This window comes from Clytia hemisphaerica, unplaced genomic scaffold, assembly GCF_902728285.1.
Source record: "Clytia hemisphaerica strain Z4C2 unplaced genomic scaffold, Clytia hemisphaerica genome assembly, whole genome shotgun sequence".
In the NCBI taxonomy this organism is placed as follows: Eukaryota; Metazoa; Cnidaria; class Hydrozoa; order Leptothecata; family Clytiidae; genus Clytia; species Clytia hemisphaerica.
In genome coordinates, this window is record NW_027103528.1 from 507,137 (window position 1) to 529,723 (window position 22,587).

The following is a 22,587-nucleotide window of genomic DNA, read 5'->3' on the forward strand; positions in this document are numbered from 1 at the left end:
GACGGTGGACAATGTTGTTCGAAATCAACAAGCAACAATATGGCTATCCCAATTGAGTCAGACGATGAAGCATTTGAGCCCAGTAGTATCGAATCTCAATGCACAGAAGTGAACAGCATTATGCAACGCGTTCAATCAATGTGTTCATCCAAAGCTATTGCAAGTCAAAATCTAAACAATTCGGCAGACATAGAAATGGAAATCATCAGCTCGACAGAATCATCTACACCAATCAGATCTGGGAAAGAGAAAGCCTACAATACACGAAAGATAAGTCAAAGTGTTGAAGTAAAAAAGGAGATTGCTATAAGGGAAACAGCAAAAAGATCTTCCAGAAATGTAAAATTTTCGCAAAAGGAAGATGAAGAACTTTTAAAGGGATTACAAAAGCATGGAGAGAAGAACTGGGCAGCTATCATAAAAGATGAAACTTTTGACTTTCATCCATCGAGAACTCGTGATTCTTTAAGAGTACGAGCAGATTCGGCAGCATTTAAGAAACTTATAAAAAATTGAATTTAATTGTAATCAAAAAAGGGTTTTTATTAATAACTAAATTTTAAAATGTAATTTGTTTATTTAAAAATTTAAATGCAATTCTAATAGCACACATCAAAAATATATTATGTCTCTTACTTCTTTCTTTTGTTTTACATTATTAACTATCTGTTCCTATAATGCAATAAATTAACTGTCACCCTTTAATGATTACTTGTCGTTATAGCTTCTAATGAAACTTACTTAAAATCTCATATATTTTGGTTCAGAACGGAATAATGAAAATGAAAAGTTTGAAATTAAATCTTAAAAATGTTTTTCTTGTTACCCGTTGTTACCCGTTGTTACTCGTTATTACCTGTTGTTACACTTTTTCTCGAACTAAGTCAAAGTGGCCGAAAAAGTTTAAGTCCAGAATCGAAAGTGCCTCTTGTTACTCGTTGTTACCCGTTGTTACTCGTTATTACCTGTTGTTACACTTTTTCTCAAACTAAGTCAAATTGGCCGAAAAAGTTTAAGTCCAGAATCGAAAGTGCCTCTTGTTACTCGTTGTTACCCGTTGTTACTCGTTATTACCTGTTGTTACACTTTTTCTCAAACTAAGTCAAATTGGCCGAAAAAGTTTAAGTCCAGAATCGAAAGTGCCTCTTGTTACTCGTTGTTACCCGTTGTTACTCGTTATTACCTGTTGTTACACTTTTTCTCGAACTACGTCAAATTGGCCGAAAAAGTTTAAGTCCAGAATCGAAAGTGCCTCTTGTTACTCGTTGTTACCCGTTGTTACTCGTTATTACCTGTTGTTACACTTTTTCTTGAACTAAGTCAAAGTGGCCGAAAAAGTTTAAGTCCAGAATCGAAAGTGCCTCTTGTTACTCGTTGTTACCCGTTGTTACTCGTTATTACCTGTTGTTACACTTTTTCTCAAACTAAGTCAAATTGGCCGAAAAAGTTTAAGTCCAGAATCGAAAGTGCCTCTTGTTACTCGTTGTTACCCGTTGTTACTCGTTATTACCTGTTGTTACACTTTTTCTCGAACTAAGTCAAAGTGGCCGAAAAAGTTTAAGTCCAGAATCGAAAGTGCCTCTTGTTACTCGTTGTTACCCGTTGTTACTCGTTATTACCTGTTGTTACACTTTTTCTCAAACTAAGTCAAATTGACCGAAAACGTTTATGCCAATTTGACTTAGTTTGAGAAAAAGTGTAACAACAGGTAATAAGGAGTAACAACGGGTGACAACGAGTAACAAGAGGCACTTTCGATTCTGGACTTAAACTTTTTCGGCCAATTTGACTTAGTTTGAGAAAAAGTGTAACAACAGGTAATAACGAGTAACAACGGGTAACAACGAGTAACAAGAGGCACTTTCGATTCTGGACTTAAACTTTTTCGGCCAATTTGACTTAGTTTGAGAAAAAGTGTAACAACAGGTAATAACGAGTAACAACGGGTAACAACGAGTAACAAGAGGCACTTTCGATTCTGGACTTAAACTTTTTCGGCCAATTTGACTTAGTTTGAGAAAAAGTGTAACAACAGGTAATAACGAGTAACACCGGGTAACAACGAGTAAAAAGAGGCACTTTCGATTCTGGACTTAAACTTTTTCGGCCAATTTGACTTAGTTCGAGAAAAAGTGTAACAACAGGTAATAACGAGTAACAACGGGTAACAACGAGTAACAAGAGGCACTTTCGATTCTGGACTTAAACTTTTTCGGCAAATTTGACTTAGTTTGAGAAAAAGTGTAACAACAGGTAATAAGGAGTAACAACGGGTGACAACGAGTAACAAGAGGCACTTTCGATTCTGGACTTAAACTTTTTCGGCCACTTTGACTTAGTTCGAGAAAAAGTGTAACAACAGGTAATAACGAGTAACAACGGGTAACAACGAGTAACAAGAGGCACTTTCGATTCTGGACTTAAACTTTTTCGGCCAATTTGACTTAGTTCGAGAAAAAGTGTAACAACAGGTAATAACGAGTAACAACGGGTAACAACGAGTAACAAGTGGCACTTTCGATTCTGGACTTAAACTTTTTCGGCCACTTTGACTTAGTTCGAGAAAAAGTGTAACAACAGGTAATAACGAGTAACAACGGGTAACAACGAGTAACAAGAGGCACTTTCGATTCTGGACTTAAACTTTTTCGGCAAATTTGACTTAGTTTGAGAAAAAGTGTAACAACAGGTAATAACGAGTAACAACGGGTAACAACGAGTAACAAGAGGCACTTTCGATTCTGGACTTAAACTTTTTCGGCCAATTTGACTTAGTTTGAGAAAAAGTGTAACAACAGGTAATAACGAGTAACAACGGGTAACAACGAGTAACAAGAGGCACTTTCGATTCTGGACTTAAACTTTTTCGGCCACTTTGACTTAGTTTGAGAAAAAGTGTAACAACAGGTAATAACGAGTAACAACGGGTAACAACGAGTAACAAGAGGCACTTTCGATTCTGGACTTAAACTTTTTCGGCCAATTTGAGTTAGTTTGAGAAAAAGTGTAACAACAGGTAATAACGAGTAACAACGGGTAACAACGGGTAACAAGAATTCGGTACTGGAATTTTTAGGCTCGAATGATAACGTTCTAAATGTAATTCATTTTCTGGTTTTATTTCTTGTTTTAGCTTTCTTTGGTAGAAATCGAAATAATTAGTCATAATTTCGAAAGGGGAGTAAAACTGAGTAACAAATATAAGTAAGGATATAATGTCAAATGTTGAAACTTAGGCAAGTTGTATCCACCTTTATAACCTAATATTATTTAATATATTATGATCATTTGTAGGAAATCATAATAAATTATACGATATCAATTAAATACAAATCGTATCTTCTGTATAACTATAAACATTAAGTTTAACATAATCCTAATACCTTTCTTCTAATTGATTTTCAAAGGAATAAGGGTTAAAATCATTTCATACCTAGTAAGTCTTAATATTATTCTCCTATGTCAGAAAATCATAACAAAGAGAAAAAGAGCATTTTAGAATTTTCAAGAAGCATTTGATAGCACAAAGAGGGCGAAACAGAAGGTAGCTAAAAAGTCCCATCCCATACAATTTACAAGGTCAAGTATTACTATCAGAATCACTGCATATGTTGATAATGTCTTTCAATACCACTTTTGGTTGAAAACGTTCAGCCATCAAAGTCATTTTGCTCCCCTCTGCTTCACCCTCTGTATCTGTTTCTGGTATGATAGTTATAACGTTCTCTTTGTTACTGGATTTCTGCTTTCGATCTTGATACAACTTTGATCCCTTTGAAGAGCCAGTTTGAGAAAACTCCAGCTGTTTGTATCTGCATTTCCTTTTATTCTCTTTTTTCAATTCGTCGCTGAAAGACTTGGTCTCGTTTGTTTGAAGGCTTTGAAATAGAGATTTTTCACTCAAAAACTGGTTGATTCCCGATCGCTTCTTAAAGACGCCACTGTTCGATGTTTTCTTGAGAGACATTGCGCTCGCGAACTACTTCACTAAACGCGAAGTGAACACTCCTCGTTCATATGCCTTAAGGGAAGAAATTTTCGCGAGAAGAAATTTTCGCGGAAGAAATTTTCGCGGAATTTAATTTCGCGAATTTGGGTGTAATTCGCGAAATTAAATTCCGCGAAACACACCAAAATTGTTAAATCGCGAAATTAAATTCCGCGAAATTCGATTTTTTTTCTTCTTCTTTTATTTTGTTGTTTTTGACCAGGTATTACCAAAAAAATATGGGCACAATTGATTTTTAAGCATTATAACGTGTATTTCTTATCAAATATAAACAAATATAAATAACTCCGTGATGGTTAAAAGTTAATTTAAGTTGATAACTTCTTCTTAATCGCGAAATTAAATTCCGTGAAACTTTTGAAATCGGCTCATTCGCGAAATTAAATTCCGCGAAATTTGCCATTTTGAAACTCTGATTCGCGAAATTAAATTCCGCGAAAATTTCTTCTCGCGAAAATTTCTTCCCTTAAGGTAACTAACAACAACAACAAGGAAATGGAGACTGTCAGGAAAGGTTTGTGTGTCTAGATTTTTACATTAACTATTGCATAATCAAAAATAATAAAGTTTACTGTTTGACTTGATTAACTTTACTGTTTGACTTGATTAACTTTACTGTTTGACTTTGATTGGTACGTTTTACTGTTTTCTATATGATGTTTTTAAATATCTCAAGTTGTGGACAGAAAGATGACAATGACACTGACAATTGACTGAAATACAAAACGATACTATTCATTTGTGACTGAAATACAGCAGAAAAGATTTTAAAGGTACCCAGATTACTGTAACTATAGAAAATCTAGAAACAGAATGTAACAGAATGTCTTTTAATGACTACATTGAAATATTCTTTATGAACTTACTAAGTACATCAATGACAGTTAATACATTACAAATTTCTGACAAAATAAGAGCTAACAATATCTTTTAGACGTGTGTGCAATAACTTGCAAGCTATTTTTGCATTATAGGGGGATTCTTTACAGAACTAGAAACATTCCTTTACATAATAGAATACCTGCTGTTTGTATTGTAGCATATCTCACAATATATATTGTGTTATTATATGGCTGTATGTAGTCTATGTAGCCCCTTATTTTATCAAGTTTAAACATCACAAATTTACTAAACTAAAATATCAAATACCTTATTTTATCAAGTGGATTAATTTTCGCAGTACAAAAGATCTTTGATTTCGTGCGGATAAATTTTCGTGATTTTCCCTTTTTTTTCGGGTACCTTAAGGGAACTTATTTTGGCGAGGACCAATTTTGGCGAGCAGTGAAAATCGTAATAAAATTTAATTTTGGCGAGAACTTATTTTGGCGAATGACTGGGAAAATCATCTTTTTTCTAGCATTTTTGTCGAAATGAGGGGTAAATTTGGGAAAAATTCCAAAAAATTTAATTTTGGCGAGCAAACGAAATATTTAATTTTGGGGAAACTGATTTTGGGGAATTTTTTCTCGATTCGCCAAATTCGCCAAAATTAGTTCTCGCCAAAATAAATTTCCTTAAGGTAATTTCTTTCATTTTCCTAGGGGTTTCTAAGATTATCATGATATTTTAATTTTCACTCGGATAAACGCGATAACTAAACCACTTAAGGTATAACTTTCCTAAAATATCTAAATCTAAAGAGTTCATATTTGTATTTCATGTTATAGAGAAACGACGAAAGCGTGTTACATTAGAAGAGCTTGTTAATCTAAAGGAGAGTGAAAGATTCTTCCTTGTCAAAATCAACGATAAAATTGGTACTATTTTATACTGATGATGTGTTATTTATTCACTGATAGTTTTTCATTCCTTTCTTCTGTTACAGATTGATCTATCTATGTTAAGTTTTTGTTGCTTTTGAGTTAAACTTTTGATCTCATCAATGACCTTGTAAAGTTGTAAAAATATGCCACCATTTAAATTGTCATGGCTGTTGTATATACAATCTAATTTTTTCATAGGTTATGGAGTTTTTGCAAGGCAGAATTTCAAAGCTCTTGATTTGCTTCTTGATTACAAAGGTAACCTATAGCTGATAGTTTTGAGCCTTTCGATATAAGGCAAGTTCTTTTTTTTCTGTGTTTACAGATTTTGAAGAGGAAACTTTGCACCAGAGGACAGAAAATAAAATAAAAGCGACATTTCTGAATCTTTAAACTTCTATTTTCAAAATAATATGCCAGCTGAAGCAAAAAATATGAATATCTTTAAAATTATATTTTACGGTCAGAAAAATCTGTTTAACTCTAGGAAAATACCATTTATTTATAGAGAAATCGTAAAAATATCCTTATTTTTTGCAAAACAGAGTATAATAAACTGTATTAATTACACACATTTCGCATTCAAAAAATGTCAAAAGATTTTTTGCGTTTATACTTCAAGCAAGATTTTTTGTTTTTGGAAAATTTGACTTGCCTTGACTGAAAAAGAATTGCCTAATTAATGTTTAAAATATGAAAAATATACTCCATGTCTTCTTCTTTTACACATATACTACAAAATACAGAAAACTATTCACACAATTTCAGTGTGAATTTTAGCGTTTACAAATTCGAGGAAAATTCATTGTCCAAGTATGATTCAAGGATTGGTCCAGCACAACTTCATAAAGCCCTTCATTGAGAGCATTATTATTATCATTATTTTTTCAGGAGAGAAAATATCCACTCAAGAAGCAAAAAGAAGATCCTTGTTCTACGATTACGAAAATAAGGGGTCATTTATTTTTGATGGTGTGAAGGATGGTTCGAACTTTGTCAGGTCAGGATTTGCTCTGATTTCTTTTATTTTTATCAAAGTTGGTGTCCTGTCCCTTAGACATTTTTTAGGCTTTGTAATGCAGTACTTAGTTACGTTAAAAGCAGCTATAATATAAAAACTATTATTAATCATAACTGGAGTAAAATTACTTAAATCTGGAATCTAGTTAATTTAGAGTGTTTTTAGTGTTTGATGTAAAATTTCATTTGTACTCTAAATCTTATGTGAACTTATTGTAAAGAAAGACAAAAATGAGAAAGGTTTAAACATAAACTCATCAAGTAAGAAGAATCAATTTCTTGTTACATACTTGCTTTTCATAGTATTGACGCAACATATTATCATAAATCCTTCGGACGATATGTTAACGACTCGCCCAAACAATTTACCAATGCCAAGGCCAAACGGATGGTTATCGGGAAGGAAGTCAAAATAATTTTAGTGGCAACAAAGGATATCGAAATTGGAACAGAAATTAGGTTAGACAAGTGATCACTTTATTTTGAATCGAAGCCTTAATAATAAGGAGAAAGAGGCCTACTAAGGTCTGTACCTATTGAACTGATTACATATTTTTACTGTAGCACTTTTCTTTCAAGAACAATGATGAAAATGTGCTACCAGAAATTTCAGATTGGACTTTAGAACACCTTTTTTTTAGATATGATTATCTAGAAGGGCAACGTTCCATCAATTACGAAGTAATGCCTTGGCGAGCGCCAGTATGTATTCATTTAATATATACAGTCTACATCATTAAAATATTAAAAATACAATGGAATTAACCACTGTTTTTCGGTAACACACGGAAGAGTAAGTCACTTAAAAACAAAAAAGATTGCACCACTTTTTTGCTTTACGTACTATAAGAGGTAAAACTAACCTTTATCGTACTAAATTAGAGGAAAATCAGAAATTAATGAATATGGACTCGAACTAATAATTACAGGCATTTGCTCAACATAATTCATTCGTACTAATTAGAGAACAGATTAAATTAGAAGAATGGCGGTACCATTATCTTTTTAAATTTTGGCACAAAATCATTTTTTCAGTATTTTTTATCCTTTCCTTTCCAGCAATATGAACCTTCAAGACCGTGTCACTTTGATGTTGAGAAAGAGGTTAGTATTTTCAAGGAAAATAAATAGTCTAATAATCTATGGTTTACGGTTAGCTCATTTTAGAATTTTACTATTGAGCCTACGAATGATTCAAACAATACTGTGAAGTTGTGGCAGTCCAGTTAGCAAGTTCGACAGCTCAACAAAGGAAATTTTTAAAAGAAATAACTGGAGACTTGCTTAGTTTGAAAGGCCTAAAAAGGTAGCTGTTCCACATCCTAAGAGACTTTCAAAGTTTACACGAAGAGCTTCTTTTTTGCTTAAAGATTGTTATTGTGAGTGACACTGGCAAGAAGAAGCAATTAACTCCATCCCAGGTATCACATAACTTCTACCTTAAGTGGATAAATTTTCGCGAATCAGCCTCTTTTTCACCTAATTTCTTTCCTTTTCCTAGGGGTTTTGGCAAAAATCGTGATTTTAAATTTTTCGCGAGGACTAAATTTTGTCAAAATGGCCAAAATTCGCGAAAATCTCGAAAATTAATCCACGCAAAATTTAATCCACTTAAGGTATGTGAAATGTTCGATATCATAAAACTTATTTACATTTTTAATATAATAACAATTTCAAGTTTTTAGCCCTGCTGCCATAGTATCTTAATACCTTGTTAAAGACAAAGCCTTATCTAATTTAACAGGATAAAAATATCTATAAACCGCCCTTCAGTGTCTTTAATTGGGTTGATTGTCACAAGATTAAGTGCTAAAGTTACATGAGTCATTGTGTGCAGACTCAAATTTGTATTTTCTTTTTGCTTTTTTTCAGGCTATTAAAATCATGAATCAAAGTTACATGGTGGGTAAATCATTTCATATTCAAAAGTACCTATTTTGTCAAATTCCAGTAGTACATACAAACAATTTCATGTAAATTTTTAAATTCAACGAGTATACCACTTTGTGAACTGAGATTCAGTAAAAGTTTACATTAGTTTACTCTTTAGTTATTTTGTTTCAGAGGAATAACTTTCTTGGCTTTTGAAAAAAAATTAGTAAGAAGTTTCATGGAAAATTTAATTCATCTGATCATCCATTACTTTTATTACTTTTTTGAATTGACAGGAAGAAAAAGAAGAACAAAGTGAGGACAATGAAGAAAAAGAAGAACAAAGTGAGGACAATGAAGAAAAAGAAGAACAAAGTGAGGACAGTGAAGAAAAAGAAGAACAAAGTGAGGACAATGAAGAAAAAGAAGAACAAAGTGAGGACAATGAAGAAAAAGAAGAACAAAGTGAGGACAATGAAGAAAAAGAAGAACAAAGTGAGGACAATGAAGAAAAGAAGAACAAAGTGAGGACAATGAAGAAAAAGAAGAACAAAGTGAGGACAATGAAGAAATAGAAGAACAAAGTGAGGACAATGAAGAAAAAGAAGAACAAAGTGAGGACAATGAAGAAAAAGAAGAACAAAGTGAGGACAATGAAGAAATAGAAGAACAAAGTGAGGACAATGAAGAAAAAGAAGAACAAAGTGAGGACAATGAAGAAATAGAAGAACAAAGTGAGGACATAATACCACCAACTCCTCAAAAATTGTAAGTTACCTTAAGTGGATTAATTTTCGCGTGGACTTTTTTTCGCGAATCGAAAATCTAAAATTTTCGCTTGGATTAAATTTCACGAATCAGCCTCTTTTTCACCTAATTTCTTTCATTTTCCTAGGGGTTTTGGCAAAAATCATGATTTTAAATTTTTCGCGAGGACTAATTTTCGCGAAAATTGCGAAAATTCGCGAAAATCGTGAAGATTAATCCACGCGAAATTTAATCCACTTAAGTTATGTAAGTTTGTTATCTGGCTATTGAAAATGAAGGTAATTTTGAGAAAGCTTTAAGGATGGAAATTATGTATTCCAGTACTGTATCCATAATAAATCCAAATATGATAAAACAGTCAATTACTTTATTCGGATTAAATTTCGCGAGATTAAATTTCGCGAGGTCAAAAATTCGCGAAATTTTTTGGATTTAATTTCGCGAATGAGCGATGCCAAACGATTTCGCGAGTTTTAATTTCGCGAAAAGGGCGAAAATTCGCGAAATTTAATCTCGCGAAATTTAATCCGAATAAAGTATTTAATTTATTAAACAAAATTATTGCCAATGTTTTTATTTCGGATATGAAAGGCAAGTCTCCAATTTTTGTGGTAGCCTTTGCCTTTGATTAAACTAATTTCACTTTTTAAGGTTGAGTCGAGGGAAAGTCAAATCAAATGTTAATCAAAAGATTGAATCTTCCAAAAAGGTAAGTTTGTAATTTTAACATTTAAACAGAATTATTCAGACCCTTGACATTTTAGAAAAAAAGCCAATTTTTTAATTGATTTGCCTTAATGAGAATGTTTACAAACAATATTTTTCTGTAGCAATAATATCAGCCATAATCCCTTATCCAAAAAGAAACTTTATTTCGTAAATTTTCATTTTCAATCTCTTTGAATACATTTTACAGTATTTCCTTTTACCTTCTTTTTTTTGTTTTTATTTTGTTTTTGAGAATCCCTTGTTAATTCATTTTGTGGATTATTTTCATCATTGAAATTTGTAAATAAAAAGGTATCCAAAAGCTATGACATTTCATGCTTGAAAAGGATCTGTAAGGATCGAAATAATATGGTTTAAAAAGAAATGTGTTTTAATTCATGTTTTTATTTTTTTGTTGATACACACTTCGCTTCTCTGTTTGACTCGTTATTTTTTTTCAATTCATTCAGAATTTATCGTTCAATGGTAATGGAAAAGCTGACTTTACAATCGTGAGGACAGTTGATGGAGTCATCGAGATCATTGATGATGAGGTTTTCAAAAACACTTATTATGATGGGTTTCTTATTGTATTACTCTCTGGTCTCTAATAGAAGGGGGTTGGAGTTGCCGGGGGGTTGGAAAAAAATGTAAAACTTAATTGCCGGGGGGTTGGAATAAAAATGTCCTGGGTGGAAAAATTTGGAAAAGCAGGCTAATACACAAGAATTAGGGCAAAAGAATGAACTTTCAAAAATATTTTCTCAAAAATTAATAAGCGGGAGGGTTGGAATAAGAATGTCCTGGGTGGAAAATTTTTGAAAAATTAATTAGCGGGGGGGGGACATCTATTAGAGACCAGAGAGTAAACTGCAAGAAATACTGATAGCACCTATTTTTGCCATTTTAACATTGGGATTTAGCGTTATTTTATAGATGCCTCTCAAAAAACTTTTTTGAACTGGTTTGACAATAAGGGAAAACAACCGTCTCACTGATTTATAACATAGGGAAACCAAAGTGAAGAAGATGAAGAAAAGAACAACAAAAAATCTGGTAATTTTTATGTTCTCAAACTGAGGAAGGAAGGGTTCAGGACACCCCTGTCTCAGTGCCCCGGTGGCATGATTTCAGTACATGATTTTTTTCAGTACATGATTTTTTCCTACGTCACTGGAGTAATCAAATTTTTATTGCACTCATTTGTAATCATCCTAAATGGCTTGGGAATTCAAGAACTGTTTTTTTATTGTCGCTGTCTTTATTCAATTTATATCTCAATTCACAAATGAGTGCAATAAAAATTTGATTACTGCAGTGACGTAGGAAAAAATCATGTACTGAAACCATGTACTGAAAAAATCATGTACTGAAACCATGCCACCGGGGCACTGAGACAGGGGTGTTTCAGGGGACGGGTCATATAGTCAGTACCAGACACGTTGGTGGTTAGTACCATGGTGGGTCATATTCACTTTCAGGATTTTCAAGTTAGTACCAATTTGCATTGGTACTAACTGTACCAATTTGCATTGGTACTAACTACTGAAAGGGGTGGTGTCTCAGATTTTCACATAATACATTTAGCTTGAGTCTAAATTATCCTTGGTTAACCGTATTGATTTGTCACTATGATTTGCCAATAAAAAAAGAGAGCTAGAACGATTGGAGTTAATCAATTTAACAGTGTCCCTATTGTATAATATGAGATCCAACCGACTAGATCAATGTCAGTTGAATAAAGAGCCTGGTCAGGAAGTCCAAGCTAAGAGGTTGAAATTTTTTTATTTTGATCACGTGATCAATTTGTATGTGCAATCTCAACCTTTTTTGCTGGGTGACGTCACTTTATTGTTTTCATATTAGAGAGTTTACGATTTCGGGATGCCAACGGCAACCTCTACGGGAGAGCTAGATAGATCGGATATTTTACATGGATTACCTAGTAATCTTGGACTTTTAGGCAGTCTTTCGATTGTTTTCACAGGGTCCATGTGCGAGGTCCTAACTATGTTTAAAGCTCCCATTTGAGCTACGGAATTAGCACCGCCTAGTTAGACAACCCCGCAAATCTTTGTAGGTGAGGATCCCAAGTGGGTTCGAACTCACATCCTTCGACAGATTAGGCTCCAAGTAGCTAGATTACAGATGCACGCCACCACATCCATATAATTCAGATTTTGCATTTAGTACTCCAGTGTCCAGTACCAACTGCATGACCCCTCCCCTGAATGGTTTTTATTTCAAACAAGAATACACTTTCTGTTTGCCCTGGGTCAGGCTAGGCTATGCTGAGGTCTTCAAACTCTGACTCCGAATATGCTTATCTCAGATGATATTCACCCACCAGTGAACAAGAAAAATTACCTGGAGTATCAAGGGCAGAGACAATAAAATTTTGAAAATCATCCTATTTTGTTAACAGAATTAAGTTTGGATTTGCAAATTGTTTGCAAAGCTTTATATACCTTAAAGTGGATTAATTTTCGCGTGAACTTTTTTTCGCGAATCGAAAATCTAAAATTTTCGCGTGGACTAAATTTCGCGAATCAGCCTCTTTTTCACCTAATTTCTTTCATTTTCCTAGGGGTTTTGGCAAAATCATAATTTTAAATTTTTCGCGAGGACTATTTTTCGCGAAAATGGCCAAAATTCGCGAAAATCGCGATAATTAATCTGCGCACTTAAGGTATGCAGCTGTTGTGTATGCTTAATATGCTCAGTCAGTAAACCTGAGCTATTGTACAGTGTGTCTGTAAAAACCAACAAAAGTTTATATAAAATAAAATCCTCTAAAACGTGTCCCTCTTGGGATTTGACTGAATCACTGCAGCACGAGCATTATTTCATTATTCAAAAGATATCCAATTCCCAAGGCAATTTAATTATTTTCTTTGCAAGAAAAAGCAATACTTTTAGGTCATTAAAAGTGATGATGAATTTTAAGGATTTTTTGTCTGCTTTTTTACAGACACACTGTATGGTTATAAACCTTATGCTTTTATAAAAGAAGAAACACGTATCAACTATAAATAATTTCCAGATGAATCGTAGAATTTTCTTAGCCTTATACCAGCACTTTTATTTTGTAGAATTCCTTCCTCACTCCCAACTAGAACTGAAAGGCTTGTAAGTAATTATGTTACGAGCTTTCTTTTCTTGTTACGATATTTGTCTACTATATAATGTTTTCAAAGCAACAAAAGAACCTTGATCTGAAACTACACATTTTTGTTATAAGCAACTCGATTTTTAGCTTCAGCCCTGAGGTTGCTTAGCATTCTAGCTCAATTTGATCACCCCTGATATTATACCATATTTATGCTTATTTGGTCAAGGGCTATCGTTTGCCATGTTTAGATTATCTCAAAAGCTTTTACTTTACGAGATAGAAATTTTTTTTGCTAATTTCAGGGCTCGAGCCTGTGTAGTGTAGACAATGAAATTACAAATTTCACAAGATTGTTTCTGAATGGCAGTTTTATCTTCAATTAATCTATTCTGGGGCCAATCAGAAAAATAATTTTGACTTCTTTTTTAAAGTAAGAAGATTCCAAGTGCCTACATAAGACGACAGATAGACGATTATTCTGACACCATAAAAGTACCCACTAAAGCTCCAGATGCAGTTCGGTATTTATTGACAAAGATGTTTTTCATTTTTATACTTGTAGTTTTCGTGATATTGGAATAAAATTTTGCATTGATACTTGTTTATTTCATAGGATTGTCTTATACCCGCACTGCTTGCTAATGATGATGTATTGTTGTATTTGGTTTGATGCAAATTTAATGTACTTTAATGTTTCCTTTTTCAGGAAAAACATTTTCACCGTAGATGAATGTTTCAATAAAGATTTTCGGTATGAACATAATTAATTACTCAGTGTTTAACATAGAAAAAAGTGAAAAAATGTAAATTTTAAAATAATTTGTAATTTGAAAAACTTGTGATTAAAACTTTCTAATTGTTCCATGTACTTGAGGGCAAAATTATTGCACTTCATTTTCTTTCCAATCAGGCCAAGCTCACGACCGAATCTACCATATAAGTAGTTGTGTCAACGGATTAAATCTACTACTATATAAGTAGATTACAATCTTTTCACTCTACTTATAAAGTAGAATCGTTCAGGGGTAGGTTTAAATGATAAAGTCATCTGTGCCCTTATAGCACATTGCATGGATGGTTATTGTTTCAAAACCTTTTTCCTTTTTATAGTTTTACATCCAGAAATTGGCATCTTATTAAACCGTATGTTCTCAGAGTTACTTTCAGAAATGACATAAATCTTTTAACTTTAATTGTTTATTAAATCAATCAAATCTCTGTTTATACACCCAACAATAAATTTCTTGCTCTCTAGTTCGCTAGTCAAACAATAAAAATCCAACATGTAAACCAAATTATTTTCATCACATTCAGACCTCAAGCATCAAATGGACTTAAAAAGAAGATGAAGGTAGTTGTTTCTACAATTTTAAAATTCAATTCATTAGCGGTTGATGATTTTAAGATCATTTTTATATCGCTTTATGCATAAGTATCAGATAGGTGAACGTGAAGATCGTTGAAAATATGGTCGTCAAAAATATGAAAGCTGAATTGAAATGATACACTGGGACGCGTTTATAATATGTTTTGATGTGACAACTTTTTTATTATAGGAGGCAGTTTGTATAACCTCAATTTTTTAGTATCGGCTCTCAATACCGTTTAATATTATAGTTGTCTCACTTGCTAGACTATTGGAATGATGGAAAAATTTTTTTTCAACGGAGAGAAATATCAGTTTCAACAAAGGCAAGTTTACTCACACGTTTTCTGCTATAACTTTCTTTCAAGGAAAACATTTGCATGGAGAACAAGCATGAATTCACGTCATCAAGCCAATATTTGTCATCTCATAGGTATATATTTTCATCAAATGTAATTCTTTACTTGCTGTAAAATTGAACTTTAAGATTATTATTCAAATGGAATATTAGTTACTAAGACTGGTGATAATTTAATTCATTTTCCCCAAAAAATACACATTAATGTCAATTATGGTTCTTCGTCCATTTCCCGCCCAAGTAAATTTAAGTAGATTTAGCAATGAGACACGTTTGATTCCTCCTGTTTGAAAATTGTGATTTTCTAGACTCGGACTTTGTATATTTTGTTTAGATCACCTAATACAAGTCCATTCAGAAGTGAAAGGTACATTCGAGCTTTTTTAAAAGTGTATACAAAAATTATTTGTCAACAATTTTACAAAATTTAACTGGATAAAATTTCGCTGGGATTTAATTGGCTATTTCACGAAATTTTAAGATTTTTCCTTGCAATAATTGTAGTATTTACTTATTTACAGGTTTCTGCCGTTGTTTTCAATGTCGCCATCTCCATTGTTATCCAGAGACAGGTAATAACTCTTTGTAAAGCTAACGAAAACTCACAATGCTTTGGTTTTATTGGTGTTATTAAGAAATTGAAATGCATTGATTTTTTCTTTCCAGTAGTGTTGTGGCGCCAATTAAGATTGGGATGCTTAATGGAACTCCAACGAAAAACAGGTAAACTTTTGAATTCCTTAAATATTTCACTACAAGATATATAACTACCTTAAAATATAAATACCATTTTTAATAACGTAGAATTTAATGTGAAATTGTGTTGATAATAATTTAAAACAGAAAACACAATTTTTTGTGACATTTTTACGACGTTTGTCTTAAGGTTTCCCTTTACTTTGACGCTTTATATGAATTATATTAAAAAATCATTTAAAGATTTGGCACTTCATTTTGAAAGAATTATAAGTACAAAAAGAGTAAAAGTGTATTATTTTCATTTTTTAGCTTATCTTTATCAATTGGACATTTCCCATCTCGCAAATCACTCTTTGCTGATATGTGAGGACGCTTATTTTCACTTCAAGCATTTCATTTGACTTGGTGAACTAAACCAATTGAATTATTTTGATTTTAATAGTAATTTGTCTTTTGATTCTTAAATATATCTCACTCGATATTTCAATGACGATCAAAGCCGAAGACTAAATTTGGAATTTTAATAATTTGTTGTTTATTTTTTAGTGACGAACAACAGGACAATTTTGGTAGAGAATTGTAAGTCATTCTTTTGGTTCATAATTTTCACACGCAAAATATCCATTTCTGGAAATTCTCATATTGATATATACAGCCCCTATTTCATATTAGCAAACGTATCAGTGACTGCTTTAAAGGACACCCTTTGTATTTGTCTATACTGGTAAACTAATTGCTGTAGTATGGTCTGTTATCATTGTCTGTACAGCGTTTCAGATTTCTCAAACAAACAAAAAGATGAAGTGCTTGCGCCTCACGTGTACACGCTCCTATTTTTTATCAAAACTCTTTCTCAGAGACATTTCACAGGAATTTTTCGCAATTGCAGACAATGAGTACACAATTTACTAACGAACGATAAACGTGAGATATACTCAGGTACAGGAGTACCTTTTATAAGCATACAGGAAAATCGGGCTAAAACAAAAACAATATTTCGTTTTTCAGCCTCAAATTATGCTCAGGCATATTCTTATAGAAAGAAATTCTCAAATTTCTCAATTTTAATTCATTTTCATTTCCAATTGTTCATTCACCATCAATGTCTACAGGAAATAAATCACAAAAAGTCACCGTGACTTTTTGGGTGAATTCGCCATAATTCACGGTGAAAAGCTGCACTCGTGAAATATGATCACAGCTTTTTAACGTGAATAGTGGCGAATGCACCCAAAATGATTTTTTCCTGTGGTTCACCCAACCATTGAGTAAACTAACTCATCAACTGCAAAAAGCATTCTTATAAAAAGAGTGTAACCACACCATACTCTAGAAAACAAAACTATTCCTGGAAATATATTATTTGAACGAAATGTCATTTTCTTTTAATTTTTCAGTGCTCCTCCAATTTCAAACCTTGTTGTCCAGGATGCAGTTGGCTCAGAATAGTGAGATATTTACTTCGTCTCGTATTTTGAACGAAATGTGACTTTTCCTATTTCAAATTGTCAAGGTCGAATGAATTATTATTTTGAACGAAATGTCGTTTTCTTTTAAATTTTCAGTGCTCCTCCAATTTCAAACCTTGCTGTCCAGGATGCAGTTGGCTCGGAATAGTGAGTTATTTACTTCGTCTCGTATTTTGAACGAAATGTGACTTTTCCTATTTCAAATTGTCAAGGTCGAATGAATTATTATTTTGAACGAAATGTCGTTTTCTTTTAAATTTTCAGTGCTCCTCCAAATTCAAACCTTGTTGTCCAGGATGCAGTTGGCTCAGAATAGTGAGATATTTACTTTGTCTCATATTTTGAACGAAATGTACTAGTAGAAGTAGAGTTTTTATACCACATCATAGTACGAACCAGAAACTAATTATTCATTCGTGGAAATGAGTTATTATCATGAACGAATGTCATTTTCTTTTAATTTTTCAGTGCTCCTCCAAATTCAAACCTTGCTGTCCAGGATGCAGTTGGCTCAGAATAGTGAGATATTTACTTTTTCCCATATTTTGAACGAAATGTACTAGTAGAAGTAGAGTTTTTATACCACATCATACTACGAACCAGAAACTAATTATTCATACGTGGAAATGAGTTATTATCATGAACGAAATGTCATTTTCTTTTAATTTTTCAGTGCTCCTCCAAATTCAAACCTTGCTGTCCAGGATGCAGTTGGCTCGGAATAGTGAGTTATTTACTTCGTATTTTGAACGAAATGTGAGTTTTCCTATTTCAGATTGTCAAGGTCGAATGAATTATTATTTTGAACGAAATGTCGTTTTCTTTTAAATTTTCAGTGCTCCTCCAAATTCAAACCTTGTTGTCCAGGATGCAGTTGGCTCAGAATAGTGAGATATTTACTTTGTCTCATATTTTGAACGAAATGTACTAGTAGAAGTAGAGTTTTTATACCACATCATACTACGAACCAGAAACTAATTATTCATTCGTGGAAATGAGTTATTATCATGAACGAAATGTCATTTTCTTTTAATTTTTCAGTGCTCCTCCAAATTCAAACCTTGCTGTCCAGGATGCAGTTGGCTCAGAATAGTGAGATATTTACTTTTTCCCATATTTTGAACGAAATGTACTAGTAGAAGTAGAGTTTTTATACCACATCATACTACGAACCAGAAACTAATTATTCATACGTGGAAATGAGTTATTATCATGAACGAAATGTCATTTTCTTTTAATTTTTCAGTGCTCCTCCAAATTCAAACCTTGCTGTCCAGGATGCAGTTGGCTCGGAATAGTGAGTTATTTACTTCGTCTTGTATTTTGAACGAAATGTGAGTTTTCCTATTTCAGATTGTCAAGGTCGAATGAATTATTATTTTGAACGAAATGTCATTTTCTTTTAATTTTTCAGTGCTCCTCCAATTTCAAACCTTGCTGTCCAGGATGCAGTTGGCTCGGAATAGTGAGTTATTTACTTCGTCTTGTATTTTGAACGAAATGTGAGTTTTCCTATTTCAGATTGTCAAGGTATCAGTGACTGCTAAAGGACATAGTTAAGTATTATACCACATCATACTACGAACCGGAAACTAATTATTCATTCGTGGAAATGAGTTATTATTTTGAACAAAATGTCATTTTCTTTTAATTTTTCAGTGCTCCTCCAATTTCAAACCTTGCTGTCCAGGATGCAGTTGGCTCGGAATGGTGAGTTATTTACTTCGTCTCCTCTTTTGGACGAGTTTTCTTATTTCGGAATACTAAGTATTTTCGTAAATGCTAAAGGACATTATCGTATAGTGAAAAAATTTGAGCGATCTGATTGGCTTAGGAGGAGTGCATAAACTAGTTAATTTCCAAAACAAGTCCTAAAAGCAGTGCAAATAAGTTCAAAAATCATTGCGCAAATAAGATCGAAAAACAGTGCAAATATGAGAAAACTTTCAAAATGGTAGAATGCTAGGCGGTGGTTTATAACGTCAATTTTCTAAAAAGTTTCGAAAGGCCAAGCGAGCGTCAACAAAACACACCACAAAAACAAACACAAAGTTACCAGCTAGCTTTCTGGTATAATCTATCGGCGAGTTGATCAAATTTAATAAAATTAAGAACATTGGAATTGAAACATAAAGCATTCGAATTGTCAACATTCAGAAGTTAAATGGGCGCGTGGCGAAGGACTGGTTTCGACTGGTTGAGCAAAATGATATAATGCCCGAATTTTTCAGTATACGATAAACCAGTTATCGCGCAATATGGCTTATTTTTCTCGTTCTTTTATTTTTACTGTTATTTTCACTCGACTAAAGTGAAAATAAGAATCAAAAATAAAAGAAATCGAAAAATAAATTCCATATCATATTGCATTCTGCACGATGCAATAACAAATAATTATTTTTATTTTATTTTTTACGTGGCCTGCTCGGTATTTTACGTGATACAATTGGAATGTATGCGTTAATATTTCAGGATAAAACCAAATAAATTAATCTTCCTTGTTAGAAAATGGCAAATACAATACTAACCGGTTTCGCTCAGACTCTACTTAAAAATATTGCCCGAGGTTAAGTTGATTCGTTGCGATGGACACCAATCTGTCATTATTGCGAAATATTCACATTTGAACCAAATTTTCCTTGAATTTTTCAGTGGTCCAGGATCGCTACCATTCGCTACCCAACATGTTGCTATCGGCTCCAAACGGTAAGTTATCCATGAGGTTACGCTTAACCTTGGTATGCGGGTATGAAAAACTGCCTCAAGGAGGGTCTAGGCCTGGTGCCCTTGCCTTGCATAGCCTGAGGTAATCTTGGTTCTGATTTCGTCTTGTCTTTTCCAAACTTTCTCTCAAATTAGATGCCAGTCAAAAATACCCCCCATAAAAGTGAAGTTTTTCAGGGCCTTCACAAATGTATTCAGTAAATGGACAGGTTTGGTGGCTGACAGTTGTGAATAGATTGAGAGAAAAATAGAGAGATTGGGCTTTCCGGAGATATAATTTTCCTCTTTGGCGGCTGAAAATATTAGAAGATATGAGCACTTAGTTCATGTACGTTTTTGGCGGCTGATACTTTAGGCGTAGAAACTTTCGCGAGCAGAAACTTTCGCGATTTTCGCGAATTTTGGCCCTTTTCGCGAAAGTAAATGTATTTAAAAATTCTAGGAAGGGCCATTCGCGAAAGTTTATGCTCGCGAAAAATTCTTCACAAAATAGAAAATCTATAAAACTTCAAACTTTGAATAAAATGTAACTTTTATGGCACTTTTTAGCCTGCTAAAAGACTAATAAGTCAAAGGACAAATGTTTCAAGCCAACCCAAGAAGTATTTGTGTCTCTAAGCCATTTTTTCATGTGAAAATTCTCAATCTTACGTCTTGATTCGCGAAAGTTTATGCTCGCGAAAAATATTTTTCCGTTAAATTCGCGAAAGTAAATGTCGTGAATTTCGCGATTTTTCATCCTCGCGAAAGTTTCTGCTCGCGAAAGTTTGTACGCCTAAAGTAGCTGGCGGCTGATATAAATAACTTGTTATAGCTTCCTAACGGATAAAGGATATAAGATTTTGTAAACTAGAAACGTACACTAATGTGATAGAGTTTATAACAGAAACATTTTTGGTGGCCTAACATGTATAAAATGTACACAAATGGCGGCTGCCTTGGTTATGAAATTGGGTCACTGAAATTTGACTTAAAGTTTTGGTTCCTTGTCAGCCTCCATAGATATATTTTTACCCCTTCTTTTAATTTAAATTACATCTAGTTGCACTTGCAATTTCAAATTTTCAAGAAATTTTTTGATAAAATGTACACAATTGGCGGCTGTCACAAGTTGAAAAAGCTCTATCTTCAGCCACCAAAACGTACCAATTACCTTTATATTTTGATGTACATTTTTCTATCTATGTTAAGAACAGTCTTTCCCCTAAAGGATTTTAAAAAGTTTTAATATGAAAGATAAATGTACAGAGCGGTGGCTGACATTTTATGAAAGACTATTTTACGCCCTACAGCCGCCAAAAATGTTCCTTTACCAAAGAAAATTTACAGGGCTGTTTCTATTTGTATTTCTTAGCCTGTGTGAAAATTTGAAGCTGATTAGAAAATTTAATTACAGTATTTCAAATGACAAATGAGTTAAGCATGTTATAAAAACTCCAGTTAAAAAACGCTGTAACTTTTGATAGCCAAAATAAATGCTAAAATTTTTTTGGAAGTTTTAGATCAATCATATCACTATATTTTGAGAAATAATGCAAACAAATTACTTCGATAGAAAAATGATTTCGTCAACATAACCCCCTGTTTTTAACAAATATGATGAAATTGAGTTTGTACAGAAAATTATGGTATTCCTGGGCCCTATATCTTCCGAAATATCTATCGGCTCGGCTGAAGTTTTGCACACAGACGTGTCTAAGGTAGAACTACCCCTCCTGTAAAAATGAACATCACGGCAACAGTAGAAAAAAACTAACTTTTAACCGCTAAAAACTTTAGCATTTAATTTGCCTACAAAAGTTACAGCGTTTTTTAACGCCACTGTCAATTATTTTGAGATACACTTTATAAAATATTTCGTACTAATATTTTTAAAAATTGAGATTGCACTGGTTAAAAGCAGCAAAAATTGCCTAAACTTTAAAAACTACGGTACAAAAAGGGGATTTTTACCCCCTGAATAGCTTAAAGTGAACATTTAAATTATCCAGAATCAATTTGACCGATTCAAACGTGAGATATAACCATATAAGCCATGCAAGTTTCCTTAACAAATCATTGTAGAGGTAAAAAAGTACCCCCGGCACTTGGCTGGGCCGATCATTCCTATCACTAGGATAGTTAAGGATTCCAAAAAATGTATAATTAAGTCGGTGGAATGTTGGGTTAAGCAAAGTCGCTTATTTAAGAAGATATAAGATTTGGCTCCTGGACTACACCTTAGGTCAAATCACTGACCTAATCTTTCTTTGTAGATTTAACTGTTCACTCCGGTTATATTTACTTATGCTTTTTAAATTTCTTTTCTAGTCGCCGTGAAAAGAAACCATGCCCGGTTTGTGGATTATTGATCACTGAATTACCAAAGCATATGCGTGACGAACACACTTGGTCGACTATATCCTCTCAGAAGGTAACTGGACTCTTCGGGTTAAGAAAGAAGCCATCAGAAAGCACCACTAAAAATGAACGTAATCGCAAGATATGTCCATTTCCCGACTGCATGGCTGTTACAAAAAACCCCGGTGAGCACCTGCGAAGTAAAAAACATGACAAGAAAATACACGACGATGATTACAAAAAACTTTTAAAGATGTTTAAATTGTATGATCCGCAGCTTTTTAAAACAAAAAGAAAACTAGATGTGAATTCTCCTAGAAAGGAAGATGGAGTCGTTACAAAACGAAGCAGCCATCGTTAGTGCAGAAAAGTAAAG

The 22,587-nt window shown here is 33.3% G+C and overlaps 1 protein-coding gene across 1 annotated transcript; it reads left to right on the forward strand.

The window, feature by feature from the left end:
• Positions 1-4,384: 4,384 nt before the first annotated feature.
• LOC136799605 (uncharacterized) lies at positions 4,385-22,572 on the forward strand. The gene is made up of 36 exons (XM_067056328.1): positions 4,385-4,523; positions 5,680-5,769; positions 5,974-6,033; positions 6,667-6,775; positions 7,099-7,254; positions 7,437-7,497; positions 7,855-7,899; positions 8,166-8,216; positions 8,668-8,748; positions 8,964-9,132; positions 9,183-9,435; positions 10,087-10,144; positions 10,614-10,697; positions 11,154-11,199; positions 13,236-13,272; positions 13,687-13,776; positions 13,962-14,006; positions 14,570-14,606; positions 14,990-15,054; positions 15,314-15,346; positions 15,501-15,551; positions 15,646-15,702; positions 15,988-16,041; positions 16,225-16,257; positions 17,076-17,126; positions 17,244-17,294; positions 17,412-17,462; positions 17,616-17,666; positions 17,821-17,871; positions 17,984-18,034; positions 18,189-18,239; positions 18,394-18,444; positions 18,562-18,612; positions 18,807-18,857; positions 19,800-19,853; positions 22,182-22,572. The coding sequence occupies exons 1-36, from the start codon at positions 4,505-4,507 to the stop codon at positions 22,570-22,572; spliced, it is 2,739 nt and encodes a 912-aa protein (XP_066912429.1). The 5' UTR covers positions 4,385-4,504.
• Positions 22,573-22,587: the final 15 nt, after the last annotated feature.